Source organism: Coptis chinensis, chromosome 9, assembly GCF_015680905.1.
Source record: "Coptis chinensis isolate HL-2020 chromosome 9, ASM1568090v1, whole genome shotgun sequence".
NCBI lineage: Eukaryota > Viridiplantae > Streptophyta > Magnoliopsida > Ranunculales > Ranunculaceae > Coptis > Coptis chinensis.
Genome location: NC_141464.1, coordinates 60,701,791 through 60,720,229, shown reverse-complemented (window position 1 = coordinate 60,720,229; position 18,439 = coordinate 60,701,791). Strand labels below are relative to the sequence as shown.

The 18,439-nt window shown below is 36.8% G+C and overlaps 3 protein-coding genes and 1 long non-coding RNA gene across 10 annotated transcripts; all 4 read left to right on the top strand.

Annotated features, from left to right (window-relative positions):
- The first annotated feature begins 5,105 nt into the window (after positions 1-5,105).
- Positions 5,106-6,304, top strand: LOC147477116 (putative F-box/FBD/LRR-repeat protein At4g03220). Its single transcript, XM_086584006.1, has 4 exons — positions 5,106-5,279; positions 5,533-5,697; positions 5,816-5,851; positions 5,955-6,304. Exons 1-4 carry the CDS (start codon positions 5,220-5,222, stop codon positions 6,228-6,230), a joined length of 537 nt encoding a protein of 178 aa, XP_086440132.1. The 5' UTR covers positions 5,106-5,219; the 3' UTR covers positions 6,231-6,304.
- Positions 6,305-8,167: 1,863 nt separating this feature from the next.
- LOC147477115 (uncharacterized) lies at positions 8,168-9,475 on the top strand. Of its 2 annotated transcripts, none has more exons than XR_015209071.1 (3): positions 8,168-8,421; positions 9,020-9,184; positions 9,291-9,475. It is a non-coding gene; the product is annotated as an uncharacterized LOC147477115 (long non-coding RNA). The 2 variants fall into 2 exon arrangements; XR_015209070.1 differs by lacking the exon at positions 8,168-8,421 and adding an exon at positions 8,683-8,929.
- Positions 9,476-10,585: 1,110 nt separating this feature from the next.
- LOC147477114 (F-box/LRR-repeat protein At4g14103-like) lies at positions 10,586-14,030 on the top strand. Of its 3 annotated transcripts, none has more exons than XM_086584788.1 (5): positions 10,586-10,726; positions 11,324-12,336; positions 13,144-13,308; positions 13,428-13,463; positions 13,563-14,030. In XM_086584788.1, the coding sequence occupies exons 2-5, from the start codon at positions 11,335-11,337 to the stop codon at positions 13,836-13,838; spliced, it is 1,479 nt and encodes a 492-aa protein (XP_086440914.1). In that variant the 5' UTR covers positions 10,586-10,726; positions 11,324-11,334; the 3' UTR covers positions 13,839-14,030. The 3 variants fall into 3 exon arrangements, with proteins under 3 accessions (XP_086440914.1, XP_086440913.1, XP_086440915.1); XM_086584787.1 differs by having other exon boundaries at positions 13,144-13,323; XM_086584789.1 differs by having other exon boundaries at positions 13,144-13,202; positions 13,563-13,702.
- A 1,293-nt stretch (positions 14,031-15,323) lies between these two features.
- LOC147477113 (F-box/LRR-repeat protein At3g26922-like) lies at positions 15,324-18,348 on the top strand. 4 transcript variants are annotated; one of them, XM_086584522.1, is made up of 6 exons: positions 15,333-15,447; positions 15,788-15,859; positions 16,640-16,791; positions 17,430-17,594; positions 17,714-17,749; positions 17,862-18,348. In XM_086584522.1, the coding sequence occupies exons 2-6, from the start codon at positions 15,790-15,792 to the stop codon at positions 18,135-18,137; spliced, it is 699 nt and encodes a 232-aa protein (XP_086440648.1). In that variant the 5' UTR covers positions 15,333-15,447; positions 15,788-15,789; the 3' UTR covers positions 18,138-18,348. The 4 variants fall into 4 exon arrangements, with proteins under 4 accessions (XP_086440647.1, XP_086440648.1, XP_086440649.1 ...); XM_086584523.1 differs by having other exon boundaries at positions 15,334-15,447; positions 16,673-16,791; XM_086584521.1 differs by having other exon boundaries at positions 15,324-15,447; positions 15,788-16,791.
- Positions 18,349-18,439: the final 91 nt, after the last annotated feature.

The window sequence follows — 18,439 nt, the reverse complement described above, 5'->3', positions numbered from 1 at the left end:
CCGAAATCGAGTTTTACAAGTTGAAGAACCTCTATTTGTTGTCCTAAACTTAAACACTTAGCAATAGAAAATTGCTTTGATCATGAAGAGAATCGTGTTTGGAGATTTCACTAGAAAGTCACACATCAATCTAGCTACTTTCTATATATTCTAAATAATTTTAATTTGGAGCTCACACCAAGAAAATCACTCACCCAAGACTTTGGTAGTTATCACAACAAACTCAAACAAACAAAACCGCTAATTTATCATCACCCATAACAAACAAACAATAAATAACGAAGTAAATATGCAAAGACACTACCAAAGCCCAAACAATAGTATCCTTATTATTCTCTAAGTCACTACTACTGTCATCCTCTGACTGTAGGGCTCCCACTATACCACGACTTATATCGAAGTCTTCCAACTCAACATACTCTGTGCCGCTCTCTGTACCCGATTATTTGGTTTGTGCTTTATCTCTGTCCCTGTACATCACCTTTTCATTAAACACAACATCTCTACTACAAATGATTTTTCAATTTTGATCATCCCAAAAGCGATACCCAAAATCATCACCGCCATAGCCGATGAAGGTGCACTTTAGTGACTTAGCATCAAGCTTGCTTCTAGCTTGGTCACTAATGTGGACATAGGACACACAACCAAACACCTTCAAATAGGAAAGGTTCACATCATTCCCGCTCCACACTTTCTCTGGAAACTTAAAATCCAAAAGTATTGATGGTCCTCTATTGATCAGGTAAGCTACTGTGCTAACACTTTCTGCCCAGAACTGCTTAGGCAAACCTGCTAGTGTACGCATACACCTAGCTCTCTCTGTCAGTGTTCTATTCATCCACTCTGCAACCCCCATTCAACAGGAGGTGTCCCTGGCAAAGTCTTTTCCATCTTGATGCCATTGTCAGCACAATACTTCTTAAAACCTGAATCCTCATACTCTCCACCGTTGTCGGATCTCAGCTTCTTTACTTTCAAGCTTGTCTCATTCTCAACCATGGCCTTCCAAGTTTTGAACACTTCAAATACTTCTGACTTGTGTCTCAAGAAATAGACCCACACCTTCCTAGTATGTCATCAATGAAAGTCATAAAATATAACTTTTCGCCAAGTGAAGAGACATTAGCTGTCCCCCAGACATCTGTATGAATCAACTCAAGCCTTCTAGCTTTCAGAGTCTGACCCATTCTCTGAAAACTCACTCGCTTCTACTTTCCAAATACGCAGTTCTCACAGAAGTCAATTTCAATCGACTATAACTTTGGGAGTTTACCAGAAGAGTGAAGGATTTTCATTCCTTTCTCACTCATGTGACCAAGTCTGCGGTGCCAAACATTCGGATCTTCTTTGCCATGTGCCACGGAAATCGACTCTCACCCATGTGTAGTCATGTAGAGAGTACCATCTTTCTTACCATTTGCAACAACCAATGAACCCTTCGAGACCTTCCAAGTGTTACCGGTGAAGACTGTAACAAATCCTTCACTCGCCAATTGCCCCACAGAAATCAAATTCTTCCTCAAATCTGGAACGTGTCTGACGTCCCTCAATAACCATGACGAGCCATTCATCTTGACATACATGTCACCCTTGCCGACAATGTCACAAGGTTGGTCATCACCGAGAAAGACCGTTCCAAGGTCACCTTCGGTGTAGTTCTTAAGGAACTCTCAATGTGAAGTAGCATGGAAAGATGCGCCAGAATCAAGTACCCAAGACTCCTTCTTTTGCTCCATCGAACATATTAAGGCATCATCTACCATCTCAACAACATTAGCTTATTGATTATTTTTCTTGTTCTTGTTCTTGTTAATGTTGTTATTGTTTCTTGGTGCCGAGCAATTGGGACTATAGTGGCCAGGCCTACCACAGTTGTAGCATACAACTTCACTTAAGTTTCGAGGTTTGTGTTCAACGCTTTGCAATCAGGGGGCTTGAGATTTCGATCTCCCCCTCTACTTTTTCTTACCACGACTTTTATTTGAATTTCTTCCTCTACTTTCAGTGCTCAATGCCGACCCCGAAGTTGACCCCAAAGATGAAGGACAATCATGTCTCCGGATTTCCTCGGTTAGTATCATACTAACAACGTGCTCAAACTTTAATTTGGTCATTCCCGCAGAACCAATAATAGCCGCTATTGTTGCCTTCCAAGTTGGAGGCAATTGTCCAAGTATCGCCAAAGCTAACACCTCATCACTAAATGTAATCTCAACCGACTCCAATTGGTCCTTAGTTTGGTTGAATTCATTTAGGTGATCTTTGAAGGAGGTCCCCTCCAACATTCTTAAACTAAATAGCTTGGTGATCAAACAGATTTTGTTCGCGGCGGAGGGTTGTTCATACATCGTAGTAAGTGCCTCCATGAAAGACTTCACCGTCTTCTCAGTCTTAATGTTGACGGCTACCGACTTCGAAAGACTCAATCGGATTGTGGCCAAGGCCTTTCTATCTTGCAAATCCCATATGCCTTGTGGAATCTCATCGGGCTTCTCACTTATCAATGTTTCCATCAAATCCTTTTGATAGAGTACGTCATCGATTTGCATTTTCCAATGCCCGAAGTTTGTTCCGTCAAATTTCTCTATTTTGTAGCTTTCTTTTTCGGTCGTCATGACTTCCACTGAACCAAAACAACGGTAGAGAACCTCTCAGAGGAATTTCTTCAAACACTTAGCTCTCAATGCTAAAGGTGGAGTATTTTCTCACACACCTTGTTCCAATGATTCAAAACTGTGCTTTGATACCACTTGTTGGGAGATTTCACTAGAAAGTCACACCTCAATCTAGCTATTTTCTATCCCAAATGATTTAAACTAGGAGCTCACAACAAGAAAATCACCTACCCAAGACTTTGGTAGTTATCACAACAAACTCAAACAGGCAAAACCACTAATTTATCATCACCCATAACAAACAAACAATAAATAAGGAAGTAAATATGCAAAGAGACACAAAGATTTAGGTAGTTCAGTAAATGTTACCTACATCCACACAAGAGCCGAGTTTCCTTTATAGCAAAGATTGGAGAGTTTACAAGAGATATCAAGAATCAAGAACAAGAGGCCTCACTCAAACCCTAGCTCAATAGAGCTCCCACAATACCCAAGAAATGAATCTCTCAAAAGTTATTGATAAGAGCCCAAAACTGTAGTTTTAACCCCTTAACCATCATACTTTTAGACCAATTATGTGAGTAATAATTAAGAATTAATACTGATTACGTATTTTTATGCATTTCAGGCTTCAAAGTCCATTATGTGCAGAAATGTGCCACTTTAGCGAGATAAAGGAGCAAAGGTCGGTTGCTAAGGAGTTCTGTGAATAAAGGCCAAGATTCAAGGAGACAAAGCCTTTGTAAAGCCCGGTCAAAAGCTGAAAAGTCAACACGGGCAGAAACAGTGCACAAGTCAGCAGAACTTCCGAAGGCCGTATCTTTAGACTCAGACCTAGGAATTGGGAGTATCTTATGTCAAAACGACTGGCTCGGAAAGAGCTTTCCAATGGTCCAAGCCTTGACCCAATCAAAGGAGCAAAAGTGGATGAAATATCTGTCGAAGCCAACTGCAGCTGAAGAGCCCATTTTGGACTAAAGAAATTGGGTTTTGGGCCCGATTTTCCGGCCTAAAACATGGCTCCAAGCCCATGCACGATTTTTGGATCTGAAAGTATAAAAACAAAAGTTTGACTCTTTGTTAAAGGAGGAGGTTAGGTAGTAAAATTAGGTTAGGTAGAAAGTAGCCATTAGAGATTAGTTTTTAGATCCATATATAGTTTTACATTAATTAATTAGTTTATTTCTTGAGTATTGAATCATTGTTTTTATTGTTCATTAGATTAATAAGTAGTTGTTATTCATTCAATCATATCTTGTTCTTATTGTTCTATTAAATTTATAAAGTTAATTACTTATTCCATAATGACATGTTCTTATTATTGTTCTTGTGTTGGGAATGGTAGTATAGAAATTTCACATCAAATCATTACTCTCACCATTGTTCCTTTTGGGTTTGATTAGTTGAATTCAATTTAAGTCTAGACAGTTAAAAGTGGAACGAATCCTTACTCATTATATTGCATGATTATGTTTTGAGAGTAAAAAGAATTGATTTAAACGTAAGAACGGTAGGATTACGTATTAGTGTTGTTAACATTAATATTTAGGATTCTACTATTTTTACGATTATCAGTTATCTCAAAACCCTATTCTATTTCCTTTATATAGGTACACATAGAAAAAGGTGAGAAAATGGGCTTTGGGTCGAAATATTGGAAATTAGTGAAAATTTCGGAAGGCATGAGCACGGGTCACGCCTCTGCCAAGGCTAATCCGAGTGCGGGTCGCGCCCAACTCCTATAACTTTCTCACAGCATGAGCGTAGGGTGCGCCCTGACCAAGACATGGACGAGCGCAGGTCGCGCCCTCTTCTAGTAGTGTCAGCGCATGGCGCGCCTTGTCCAAAGCATAGTTGAGCGCGGGTCGCGCCCCCTTCTCCAAATTGAAAACTGAGAGTAACAAGGTCGGACACCGGAGCAAAGCTTGACGGTTCCACTAACCCAACAAATCGCTGGTGTGAGATTGAAGTCGTTGCTCCCATTCTTTCATCTCTAAAGTTGGAAGCTGATTTAAGTAATTGTTACTCTATTAAGATCCCGTCTTCTTTAGTTACTGCTGACTTTGACATGAAGTTTGATCCAGACGATATAGACCGGGATACAAAAGAGATCCGTAATATGGAATATTATGTTGGAAGGTTGGAAAAATATCTTAGAGAAGTCTGCAATGTCAGAACTCTAACAATATGTCCATGGTTGGTTGAGGTAAGTTCGATCATTTCTACCTACAAAGGAATACACACATATGCTCTCTTCTTTTGAGTGCCTAAATTCAACTCAAGCTGCATTTTAGGTACTTTTGCACATTTATTAATTTTCACTAAAGATATAGTATATTCTGATGTTGTACTAGCTGGAGCCTGGAGCGAGGTAGCTTATGGCTGAAAATTGTTGCTAAATGGGCGTACTAGACTTCTATGCTCTATGCTAGTTCTAGTGTTGGGCCATATGTTTTAGTGCCCCTACTCTCCTGGAATATTAATCCTTCTTGACTGGATGCACTACTATAAAAAAAACAAACACTACTATTCTAAACTATCCCTATCTCTGTGCTTAATTAATTTGCAAGCTTAGATTTTTTGACTCTCTCTTGTATTTGAATGGTCAGTATTTGTGTCAAATTCCGTGAGTTGCAGTTCCCAGGCAGTGGTCCCTTCAACGTATAATCTATTACTTCCCAATCTATTATATTCATAAAGAGTTCAATCTAGTAGTGTTCTGTAAATCTTGCAATTGATGCATAGCCGCATAAGTTGATATTTGTAAACTCAGGTGCTCTGCACCAGCCGAATTATGGTCTTCTTGCTTGAGTTAGTTTAATTTTAACTTTATGTTTTATAATTTATTTCTTGTGAGATTGTTGTTTTGTCAACAGGTTTTATCTATCTAATATTGGATTTTTCATGAATGAAGGTTCTTTCTAATGATGCTGCTCGAATCGTAACCCCAGCTTTGCAATTTGTCAATCTGAGGTGTTTGAAGCTCCAAACCTGGCTTTATGGAGATTGCATTCATGCAATAACATGCCTGCTCAACACTTCTCCTAATCTGGAAACTCTTAGTGTAAAAGTATTGTTGGTAATGACCACTCATTTAGTACGAAATCTTTCTATGACATCGTTGTAGCTTCAGTTGGTAGCTTTGGTTAGCTTGTTCTTTATTTTACACTAATTTTGCTCTTGTTGTTGGCTTGAAGCGCGAGCATTTCGTAAATTGCAGTGAGTACAATGCGGTATCCACCTTTCCCTTCAATTTATGAGCATAAACACCTTGGGAGTCTTTAAAAATGTGGGCGATTATTGTAAATTGTTTTAACCTGTATTATATATACACAGGATTGGGTCAGTCCACCAAATGAGTACGAGGATACAGGGCTTCCGTTGCAACGCATGTACCACCTCAAGTCCTTTGAGTTTCAAGGTTTCCTATGGCAACCGCGCGCAAATAATGGTCTTACATTTGTGGAAATTTTGCTGAAGAATGGGGTGGTCTTGGAGAAAATGGTTATCCTTTATAACGAATATCAAATACATTATCTGGATAAATTTAAAGAGAAGCTACAACATATCCCGCGAGCATCGTCCAATATTGAAACATTCTTTGTGCAATAATATTTTTAGTAATGTACTTTTGAACTGGACGTGTCGAGTTTCTGGCAGATATATATAGTTGGCTATTATTATCATTTTTACATTCGCATGAAAGTCATTTTTGTATCCATGTGAAGTGTTTTGATGAACCATCTTATACATATTCCTGTACACAACTTTGAAATATATATGGTTGGTTATTATTGTTAAACAGGAGATTACATGACATTAAAAACCAATACACATTCCTACTTTGCTTGTGTTCAATGTGATAGAAAACTAAGATTGCTATTGCTTTGATTCCCTAAATTCCTTGGCAATGAGTTATTTTAGAAGTGAACGTGAACTGAACAACACACAGGTCCTTCATGGGCAGGAAAACAATTAGCCCACCAAGGGCCAAGGAGAGTATGGTAGGAGTGTAGTAGAATATCATCGTAAGACTTAGATTTCTCTGACTTTCGAAATCACGGGATCTATTGATATGCTGACATTACAAAGCCAAAAAAATTGGCATGCCGATTACCCTGACCCTGCAAAGCTCTCTCATTCAAGCAACGTGGTGCACCTATCAAACAAGGCCCAAAAAATTTACAAATCCAAACCGAACAAGTTTCCCTTTCTAGCTTTGGAAATAGCAAAACACTCACTGCGCTAGGAATTAGGATCGGCAACGGGTGGAAAAGAGAAAATAGGAATCCAACGTGGATCCTACTTTAGCGACTACCGTACGTTAGTGATGCCTATAAGAGTTCCTTCAATTCTTTCAAACCATAAAGAAAGCGTAACCTCTCTCACTTTCGTTGTAGTCTATGTAACTCCCATGAAAAACTAGGAGTTTCTTCTCCTAAGTTCGTGTAAGTTGGTTTACTAGCCAGATTGTTTATCTTTATTTGTTCTGTGTGATGATTGTTTTGTTTTCAACCTCTTCAAGTTGCATATAAAAGCCAGATATTGGTCGAGTATTGTATGCTTAATTATTTTTTGCTTTTGGCATAGTTACGTAGGAAATCATAATATGGAACATAAACAGTAGAAAATATCCATCGTTTAATTCTTTGTTGTGCGGTACTAGGGAATAGAAAGCGCATCAAAAACTAGATTTGCCAATACGTTTAGGTTCCAGTCTCAGTATTTCCTTCTTGTGTAAGTGTGATGTAGTTTGTTTATTTGCACTACTATAAATAAACTAACTTTTTGTACTACTGTTTTTCCTAGTTTGAAAATTTCTTCAGTCATGGAATCAAACGATTGGCAAGTTATATCTATGGCGAAAAAGGTGAAGCATGATACAGAAGACAGAATAAGCAGTTTACCTGATAACGTTCTTCACCAAATTTTCGCCTTACGCTGTGCAGATGAGCATTTTTGGTAGAAGATGGAGAGATCTTTGGGCTTCTCTTCCAACTTTTAATTTTGACTCCAGAATACTGAATGAGAGAAAACCAAAGTATGGAAGAGAATCTCGTTTTAAGAAATTTGTAGACGAGGTTTTTATTCAACATGACACCTCTGACATACATAAGTTCCGTCTAGTCTACATTGAGAAATATGAAATATCACCAAAATGTATTTGCTCATGGATCCGCGGTTCAATACGACGCAATGTGCAAGAGCTTGATATCGACATGCCATATACTGAACGTCAATTGATTTCCCAATTGGTCTGTTTACTTGTGAGACTTTAAGAGTTTTGAAGTTGAAATTTAAGACAGACGAAATGCATATTCGTCAACGGTTGAAATACCTTGATTTGATTTCATTATCTCTTCTCAAAACTCTGCATCTTAGATCATTTACTTTTGCTAAGAATGCCACTAACATCTTCTCTGGCTGTCCGCTTCTTGAGTCATTGATCTTAAACGAAATCGAGTTTTACAAGTTGAGCAATCTCAATATATGCTGTCCTAAACTTAAACACTTGGCAATAGAAAATTGTTTTGATCCTATAGAATACCGTTACTGTAGGATTGAAGTCGTTGCTCCAATTCTTTCATCTCTAAAGTTGGAAGCTGATTTACGTAATCATTACTCTATTGAGATCCCATCCTCTCTAGTTACTGCTGACTTTGACATGAAGTTTGATCCAGACGATATAGACCGGGATACAAAAGAGATAGATAATATGGAACGTTATGTTCAAAGGTTGGGAAGATATCTAAGAGAAGTCTGCAACGTTCGAAGTCTAACATTATGTCCATCGTTGGTTGAGGTAAGTTCATTTCTACATACAAGGTGATCCCTTTTTTTTTGAGTGCCGAAATTCAACTCAAGCTGCATTTTAGGTACTTTTGCATGTTTATTATTTTCACTAAAAACGTATAGTAGTACAGATAGGTGTTGTGCTGGAGGTAGCTTATGGGTGAAATTTGTTGCTAATTATTGGGCATAATAGATTTGTAGTGTCTATGCTAGTGTTGGGCCATATGTTTCAGTTCTCCTAGAATATGAATCCTTACTGAATTCACTACTATTCCAAACTATGGCCATCCCTATGCTTAAGTTGCAAACTTAGATCTTTTGACCCTCTCTTGTACTTGGATGATCAGTAACTGTGTCAAATTCTTTAAGTGGCAGTACCTAGGCTGTGATCCCTTTAACGTATGATCATAAAGAGTTCAAGCTAGAATTTCTGTAAATCTTTCAATTGATGCATAGCCACATATTTGTGAGCTCAGGTGCTCTGCACCAGCAGAAATATACTCTTCTTGCTTGACTTGGTGGTAGATTAACTTTGTTTTATAATTTTTTATTGTGATATTGTTGTTTTGTCAACTGGTTTTCTAATATTGGACATTTTATGATTGAAGGTTCTTTCTCATGATGCTGCTCGGATAGAAACCTCAGCTTTGCGATTTGTCAATCTGAGGTGTATGAAACTCCAAACCTGGCTTTATGGAGATTGCATTCATGCAATAACATGCCTGCTCAACAATTCTCCTAATCTGGAAACTCTTGGTGTTGAAGTATTGTGTGTAATGACCTATCATTCAGCGCGAAATCTTGCCAACATTACAGTTGGTAGCTTTGGTTGGCTTCTTCTATATTTACACTAATTTTGCTTTTGTTGTTGACTTGAAGCGCGAGGATTTCGTAAATTGCAGAGAGTACTATGAGGTATCCACCTTTCTATTTATGAGCATAAACACCTTGGGAGTCTTTAAAAATGTAGGCTATCATTGTAAATTGTTTCAACTTTCAACTTGTATTTTATATATACACGGGATTGGGTCAGTCCACCAAATGAGTACAAGGATACAGGGCTTCCGTTGCAATGCATGTACCACCTGAAGTCCTTTGAGTTTCAAGGTTTCCTAAGGCACACAAATGGACTTAAATTTGTGGAAATTTTGCTGAAGAATGCCTTGGTCTTGGAGAAAATGGTTACCTTCAGTAGCGAATATGAAATGGATTCTCTGGAGAAATTTAAAGAGAAGCTACAACATATTCCGCGAGCATCGTCCAATATTGAAACATGCTTCATCCAATATCCTCAGCAGTACTATTAAACTGGACCTGTCGAGTTTCTGGCAGATATCTATGGTTGGCTATTTTTATCCCTTTTGCATAGGTATATATACTCCGAGTTAACAGGTGACAGTGTGACACCATATACTTATGAAAGTCGTTGTTGTATCTATGTTAAGTGTTTTGATGGACCATCATCATATATATATATGAAATATCTTTTTCTGGATTTTCAGTCAAGAACTTCATGTTTGCTGTTAGTTTCTTGTATTTTTTGTTACGTTATGTGTTGTTAGACCGTAGATTATATAAAAACCAAAACACATTCCTACTTTACTCGTGTTTCAATGTGATAATAGAAAACTCAGATCGCTATTGCTTTAATTCCCCAAACTCCTTGGCAATGAGTTGTTCTAGAAGTTAACTAAATGTAATGCAAAGTTTCCAAAGAATACTGTATTTCCAGAAAATTTCAAAACATCATCCGGCAAATAATAGACAAACGAACATTCAGCTTAAAAAATGTGAGTACCAATAAACCGAACACAAGTCCTATTCCAACACCAACAACAGCTGCAACAGAAGTTACTGCCGAGGAAGGGTGTTTTTTGGGGTTGTTTGGAAACTTTGTTGGCTGAGAAAACAAGAATGATGGGAAACGCAATGAAACCATTTTTTTTTTCTCGTTTCTAAGATCAAAAGATTTGTGACAGAGAAATGTTGCAGAAGTGAGCTGTTTACTGTTTGTTCAAATCAATGTAAATGGTTATGGACTTATGGGGGTGTCCATGAAGGTGGTTGTGGTTGGCTGTCCAATAATAAGAAGACCAACTTCCAACTTGAGCCCAATCCAACAATTTTTTTGGTGTTAAAGGATTGCACCTAGTGACCCAAACCTGCTTAATACCAAACAGTCCAACGTGGCTTCCTATTTTAGCAAGCACCAGTATAAGAAGCGCTTTTCCAGTCATCAACTTCATTTTACGTTCCAAGCCATTTAAAATCTTTCAATATCCGTAATCTCCGACTTCTTCTTCTCCTTAGTTCATGTAAGTTACTTGGTCTTAACTGATTTTTGGATATACTTTAATATTTCGTTTGGCATAGTCTTTTACAGGGGCGGCTCAAGACAATGAGGGGCCCTAGACAAAGTTCAAATGTCAATGGATGCGAAGAATTTTTTTGGTCAGAGAACGCCAAATGCCAATGGATGCGAGAAATTTTTTTGGTCAGAGAACACGAGAGAAACGTTGGAGAAGGCGAGGGAAACAAATGGTTATCTAACGTTATTTCATAGATTCTAATATACGTTATCTAACCCTTAAATAAGGGCTAGAAAAACGATTGTAAGCTGAAAAAAAAGCATTGGGCTGAATTATATTGGGCCCCTTGGGCTGCAGGGCCCTAAGCAGCTGCCTATTTTGCTAGGGGGTTGAGCCGGCCCTGCTCTTTTACCCACTGTAAAAATTTAATATAAGCCTAATGTTTAGATTGTCTGATGGGGAAGAAGTGAAGAAATAAGAAACACTTAAAAATATATTGGTTATTTAGGTTTCAATCTCATTATCTCCTCCTGTGTTAGTGTCATGTAGTATGTTTGCACTATTATAGTCTAACCTATTGTCCTACTGTTTTTCCTTTTATAGTTTCTCCAGTCATGGAATCAAACGATGGGCAAGTTATACCTGTGGCGAAGAAGGTGAAGCATGATCAAGAAGACAGAATAAGTACTTTGCCTGATAACATTCTTAATGAAATATTTTCCTTACTAGATATGAAATACGCGGTGCAAGCTAGTATTTATGGTTTAAGATGGACAGATCTTTGGGCTACTCTTCCCACTTTAAATTTCGACTCTAGAATACTAAATGAGAGGACACCAACGGATGGAAGAAAATCTCGTTTTGAGAAATTTGTAAATGAGGTTTTTATTCAACATGACACCTTTGACATACAGAAGCTTCGTATATTCTACAATGATAAATATGAAATATCACCAAAATGTATTTGTTCATGGATCCGCGGTTCAATACGACGCAATGTTCAAGAGCTTGATATCGACATGCCATATACTGTACGTTACTTTGACTTCCCAATAGGTCTGTTTACTTGTGAAACATTGAAAGTCTTGAAGTTGAATTTTAAGAGGGGCGAACTGCACATTCGTCACAAGTTGAAATTTCTTAATCTGATTTCATTACCTCTTCTCGAAACTCTGCATCTCAAGTCGTTGACTTTTCCTAAGGATGCCACTAAGATCTTCTCAGGCTGCCCGCTTCTTGAGTCATTGAGCTTAACCGATATTGAGTTCTACAAGCTGAGGAGTCTTGATATTTGTTGTCCTAAACTTAAGCACTTAGCAATAGAAGATTGTTTTGATGCTAATTCTGGTGACCCTAGTACGGAACGTGATTGTAAGATTGAAGTAGTTGCTCGAGTTCTTTTATCTTTAAAGTTGAAAGCTGATTTAAGTAACAAATACTCTATTGAGATCCCGTCTTCTCTAGTTAATGCTGACTTTGACATGGAGGTTGATATAGATGATAAAGAAAAAGTGATTGTTGAATTCAGGTTGGAATATTATGTCCAAAGGTTGGAAAAATATCTAAGAGAAGTCTGCAATGTCAGAACACTCAGATTGTGTCCATGGTTAGTTGAGGTTAGTATGATCCCTTGTGTTTGAGTGCCTAAATTCAACTCAAGCTGCATTTCAGGTACTTTTGCATATTTATTATTTTTCAGCAAAAATCTAGTATATATTCGTGCTGTACTAGAAGACTGTAGTCCTGTTGCCATGGTATTGCGTATAACAATTCGGATGTTCTTAACTTGTTTGTAATACGAAATTTTCCTAACATGTTTTGAGCTTGTTTAAGATCGATGTTGGCTGCAAAAGAATGTTGAAGTGTAAAAGTTCTCATGAAACTTTTGAAATTTTACTTATGATTTATGTTTAAAAGTTTCATTACTACCAATTATGAATTATGTTTAACTGTCATAGCAATTTCTGTCTAATACTAAAATTTCAGATAACTTGAGTGTTTGCAGTCTGTTAGATTATGGGTAAAAGTTGTTGCTAAATGGGAATTCTAGACTTCTATGCTCTATGCTAGTATTGGGCCATATGTTTTAGTGCTCCTAGAGTGTTAATCCTTTTGACTGGATTCACTATTATACTAAAATTACCCCTATCACTGTGATCAAGATGCAAACTTAGATCTCTTGACTCTGTCTTGTATTTCGATGATCAATAACTGGGTCAAATTCTGTAAGCGGGCTGTTCCCAGGCAGTCTATTCCTTATCAATTTATTCTGTTTATAAAGAGTTCAAGCTAGAGCTAGAGCTGAAATATGCTGTTTTAGCTTGAGTTGTTTGAATTTTAACTTTATGGTTTATAATTTATTTGTTTTTGAGATTGTTGTTTTGTCAACAGATTTTCTAATATTGGGCTTTTCATGAGTGAAGGTTCTTTCTAAGCCTGCTGCTCGAATTGAAACTTTAGATTTGCAATTCGTCAGTCTGAGGTATATAAAGCTCCAAACCTGGCTTTACGGAGATTGCATTCGTGCAATAATATACCTGCTCAACTGTTCTCCTAATTTGGAAACTCTTAGTGTAGAAGTATTGTCGGTAATGATCAATCATGTAATATAAAATCTTGCTTCTAAAGTTATTGTACCTTCTATTGGTAGCTTTTGTTGGTTTCTTTTATAATTTGTGCTAATTTTGCTTTTGTTGTTGCCTTGAAGCGCGAGATTTTTGTGAATTGCACCGAGTGGTATGAGGTACCTTTCTATTTATGAACACAAATACTTCAGGACTCTGGGGGCTATCAGCCTATCAAAGTAAACTGTTTTAATCATCATTGTATTATTTCAACACAGAATTGGGTCAGTCCACCACACAAGTACAAAGATACAGGGCTGCCGTTGCAATGCATGTACCACCTCAACTCTTTTGAGTTTCAAGGCTTTCTAGGGCATACAAATGGACTTAAATTTGTGGAAATTTTGCTGAATAATGCCGTGGTGTTGGAGAAAATGGTTTTCTCCATTTCCAAGGAACGTGATCTTACAATAAAGCATTATCTAGGGAAATTTCAAGAGAAGCTACAACATCTTCCGCGAGCATCGTCCGTTGTTGAAACATTCTTCCTCTAAACCTCAGTAAGAAACTTTTGAACTGGACGTAGTTGAACTTCTGGCAGATATCGATGGTTGGCTATTTTGATCCCTTTGACATAGGCATCCTCTGATTGAACTTGTACTACCATAGACTTATGAAGGTCTTTATTGTATCCATGTGAAGTATTTTGATGGACCATATTTTACATCTCTGTCTCTCTCTGTACACAACTTTGAATTATTCTTTTATGGATTTTCAGTCATGAAATTCATGTTTCCCGTTAGCCTCATTTTTTGTCATGTTATATATTGTCGTTGCTTGTGTTTCAATGTGATAGAAAACTCAGATTTCTATTGCTTTCATTCCCCAAATTCCTTGGAAATGAGTTATTGTAGAAATGTACTAAATACCGTGTCTAAGAATTTTGTGCCCTTTCGGAGTTTAAAAATCTTTGTTTCCAGAAAAATTCTGAACATTCGGCAAATAAATGTCTGACACTGACTTCGATATTTCCTTGGAGGACATGACGTTTCAAAACTGAAACTTTTTACAGGTTATATATATATATATATATATATATTCTGCCCGTTATATGAACTCCAGATAAACTCAACCATAAAAAACAATAAATTAGAAGCTGATTTTTAGTGGAGATGTTCTTCCCACAATATAGATCATCTTTAGAAAAAATCAGCACATTTGAAGATGTCGGACATATCAAAATTTGCTTACAGTGTTATAAAATTATCGAACGGTCTAAATTTTTTAAATTGCAAAACAATTTTTGACAAGGTTAAATATTTTTGTTTGAGCTGATTTTTTATAGGAAGATTCTATGTTATGAAAAAACTATCTTCACCCAAAATCAGCCTTCAATTCATCTTACAAATCCACTTTTGTTGGTAGAGTTCATTTGGAGTTTATATAAGACGGAGTTCATATAACGGGCTCATATATATTTGTGTTTAAATTTACGTTAGCAATACAAAACTCCCCAAGGAAGTATGGACATTGCAATTATACCGAAATAGTACACTTTCGAGTAGCCTGCAATATTTCGCTGCACTTGAAACCAAGGCCCAAAATATCGAATTCGGCAAATATTTCGATGTACCAAAAAACCGATATATATCGGATATATCGATTTTTTTGTTGAATAGTTAAAATTTTGTTTTGTATGTCGATATATTAGAAATATCGTTGAATATATCAGAAATATCATTGATATATCGGTCAAAGTCAACAATATTTAGTCAAAGTCAACAATATCGATCAAAGTCAACAATTTATATCGGATATATAGTATATATCGGTCGATATATATCATTATATCGGAAATTACGATATATATGGAAAAAAAATTCAATATTCGATTGAGATATATCGAATATATTTATGTTGGTGTACCAAAAAAATGATATATATCGACGATATATCATATATATCTGCAATATTTTGGGCCTTGCTTGAAACTTTACATAGTTCTAGTTTTGGAAAATACCAAACAGTCCGGATTGAAAAGGTAAAGTAAGAATCCAACGTGGTTTCCTATTACAAGAACCGCTTTTCAAGTCAAATGAAATGTAACCTCTCATACTCTGTAACGCCATCAAACTCGCCAAGTTCTCCTTCTCCTAAGTTCATGTAAGTTAGTTGGTTCAATTACACTTTTATTTGTCTGAAAGTTTCATGCATATAGTAGTCAGATTGGTTGAGATTGGTTGAGATTTCTGAATTACTGTTGGTATGTTAACGGTGATGTTTGTGTTGAGTGACTACCGAATGATCAAGTTCAACTTGGTTGACTCGTCGTCAAGGAAAAAAGTAGGACTGAAGTCTACTGTCGTTAATAGTAGGACTAATGCCTAAATATCCCTAGAAATATTCTTGCATGTGGGAAATATTTAGTGTTATGTTGTATATATGTTTGCTCTATTGTATTATAAATTTTTGTCGTACGGTTTTTCTTTTATCGTTTCTCCAGTCATGGAATCAAACGAAGGGCAAGTTATATCTATGGCGAAAAAGGTGAAGCATGATCAAGAAGACAGATTAAGTACTTTACCAGATAACGTTCTTCACCAAATATTTTCATTACTAGATATGAAATTTGCAGTGCAAGCTAGCATTTTTGGTTTAAGATGGAGAGATCTTTGGGTTTCTCTTCCTACTTTAAATTTCGACTCCAGAATAATAAATGAGAGGAAACCAAAGGCGGGAAGAAAATCTCATTTTGAGAAATTTGTAAATGTGGTTTTTATTCAACATGACACCTCTGATATACAGAAGCTCCGTCTGTTCTACAATGACAAATATGAAATATCACCAAAATGTATTTGTTCATGGATTCGTGGTTCAATACGACGCAATATTCAAGAACTTGATATCGACATGCCAGACACTGTGTGTCTCTTTGAATTCCCAACAGGTCTGTTTACTTGTGAAACTTTGAAAGTCTTGAAGTTGAAATTTGAGAAGGGTGAACCGCACATGCGTAAAAATATGAAATTACTTAATTTGATTTCATTGCCTCTTCTCGAAACTCTGCATCTTAAGTCGTTTACTTTTCCTAAGGATGCCACTAAGATCTTCTCAGGCTGTCCGCTTCTCGAGTCGTTGAGCTTAACCAATATTGAGTTCTACAAGTTGAGGAATCTTGATATTTGTTGTCCCAAACTTAAGCACTTAGCAATAGAAGATTGTTTTGATGCTAATTTTGGTGACCTTTGTACGGAACGTGATTGTAAGATTGAAGTCGTTGCGCCATGTCTTTTATCTTTGAGATTGAAAGCTGACTTAATTAACAAACACTTTATTGAGATCCCTTCTTCTCTAGTTACTGCTGACTTTGACTTGGAGGTTGATATAGATGGTGAAGCAAAAGTTATTCATGAATACAACATGAAATTTTATGTTCCAAGGCTGGAAAGATATCTAAGAGAAGTCTGCAATGTCAGAACACTGACATTATGTCCATGGATAGTTGAGGTTAGTATGATACCTTGTTTTGAGTGCCTAAATTCCATTTGAGCTGCATTTCAGGTACTTTTGCATTTTTATTATCTCTCAGTAATAATATAGTATATATTGGTGCTATACTATAGGTAGCTTATGCCTTATGGGTAAAATTTGTTGCTAAATGGGCATGCTAGACTTCTATGCTCTATGCTAGTGTTGGGCCATATGTTTTAGTGCTCCTAGAGTGTTAATCATTATTGACTGGATTCACTACTATACTAAAATTACCCCTATAACTGTGCTCATGTTACAAAAATAGATCTTTCTACTCTGTCTTGTATTTTGATTATCAGTAAGTGGGTCAAATTCTGTGAGCTGCAGTCAGTTCCTAGGCAGTGATGCCTTGATTCTAACGGTCCCTTCTAATATAGTATCAATTACCACCCAATTTATTCTCTTTATAAAGAGTTCAAGCTAGAGGTGGTCAGTAAATCTTTCAATTGATGCATAGCTGCATAAGTAGAGATTTATAATCTCTGGTTCTCTGCACCAACAGAAATATGCTCTTTTTTGGTTTGAATTTGAACTTCATGGTTTATAATTGATTTCTTTTTGAGATTGCTGTTTTGTCGACAGATTTTCTAATATTGGATTTTTCATGATTGAAGGTTCTTTCTAAGCCTGCTGCTCGAATTGAAACTTTAGATTTGCAATTCGTCAATCTGAGGTATATGAAGCTCCAAACCTGGCTTTACGGAGATTGCATTCGTGCAATAATATACCTGCTCAACTGTTCTCCTAGTTTGGAAACTCTTAGTGTAGAAGTATTGTCGGTAATGACCAATCATTTAATACCGAATCTTGATTTTAAAGTTATTGTACCTTCTGTTGGTAGCTTTGGTTGGTTTCTTTTATAATTTACACTAATTTTGCCTTTGTTGTTGCCTTGAAGCGTGAGATTTTTGTGAATTGCAGCGAGTGGTTTGAGGTATCAACCTTTCTATTTATGAACACAGATACTTGAGGAGTCTATAAATAATGTGGGCTATCAGCCTATCAAAGTAAATTGTTTTAACCATCATTGTATTATTTCACCACAGAATTGGGTCAGTCCACCACACGAGTACAGGGATACAGGGCTGCCTTTGCAATGCATGTACCACCTCAAGTCTTTTGAGTTTCAAGGTTTTCTAGGGCACACTAACGGACTTAAATTTGTGGAAATTTTACTGAAGAATGCCATGGTCTTGGAGAAATTGGTTTTCTTCACTTCCAATGAATATGATCTTATGATAAAGCACTATTTGGGGGATTTTAAAGAGAAGCTACAATATATTCCGCGAGCATCACCCAGTATGGAGACATTCTTCCTTTAATCCTCGGTAAGAAAAAACTTTGAACTGGACTTGTTGAACTTCTTGAAGATATCTATGGTTGGCTACTTGAACCCTTTGACATAGGCTTACTCTGAGTGAAAATGTAATGCTATATCGTCATGAAAGTCTTTTGTATCGATGTGCAGTGTTTGTAATACAACTTGGAATTATGTTTTTGGGTTTTCAGTCAAGAACATCATGTTTGCAGTTAGTTTCTTTTTTTTGTCGTGTTATCTAATGTTAAACAGTAGATTACAGATTACGTTAAAAACCAAACACATTGCTCGTGTTAGAAACTTCCC

Coding starts and splice junctions, on each gene's coding strand:
- LOC147477116 (XM_086584006.1), top strand. CDS start 5,220: ATGGTCAGTATTTGTGTCAAATTCCGTGAGTTGCAGTTCCCAGGCAGT. Junction 5,698..5,815: donor TTAGTGTAAAAGTATTGTTG/GTAATGACCACT, acceptor GTTGGCTTGAAG/CGCGAGCATTTCGTAAATTG. Junction 5,852..5,954: donor ATTGCAGTGAGTACAATGCG/GTATCCACCTTT, acceptor ATATATACACAG/GATTGGGTCAGTCCACCAAA.
- LOC147477114 (XM_086584787.1), top strand. CDS start 11,335: ATGGAATCAAACGATGGGCAAGTTATACCTGTGGCGAAGAAGGTGAAG. Junction 12,337..13,143: donor TGTGTCCATGGTTAGTTGAG/GTTAGTATGATC, acceptor TCATGAGTGAAG/GTTCTTTCTAAGCCTGCTGC. Junction 13,324..13,427: donor TGTCGGTAATGATCAATCAT/GTAATATAAAAT, acceptor GTTGCCTTGAAG/CGCGAGATTTTTGTGAATTG.
- LOC147477113 (XM_086584520.1), top strand. CDS start 15,727: ATGTTTGCTCTATTGTATTATAAATTTTTGTCGTACGGTTTTTCTTTT. Junction 17,595..17,713: donor TTAGTGTAGAAGTATTGTCG/GTAATGACCAAT, acceptor GTTGCCTTGAAG/CGTGAGATTTTTGTGAATTG. Junction 17,750..17,861: donor ATTGCAGCGAGTGGTTTGAG/GTATCAACCTTT, acceptor ATTTCACCACAG/AATTGGGTCAGTCCACCACA.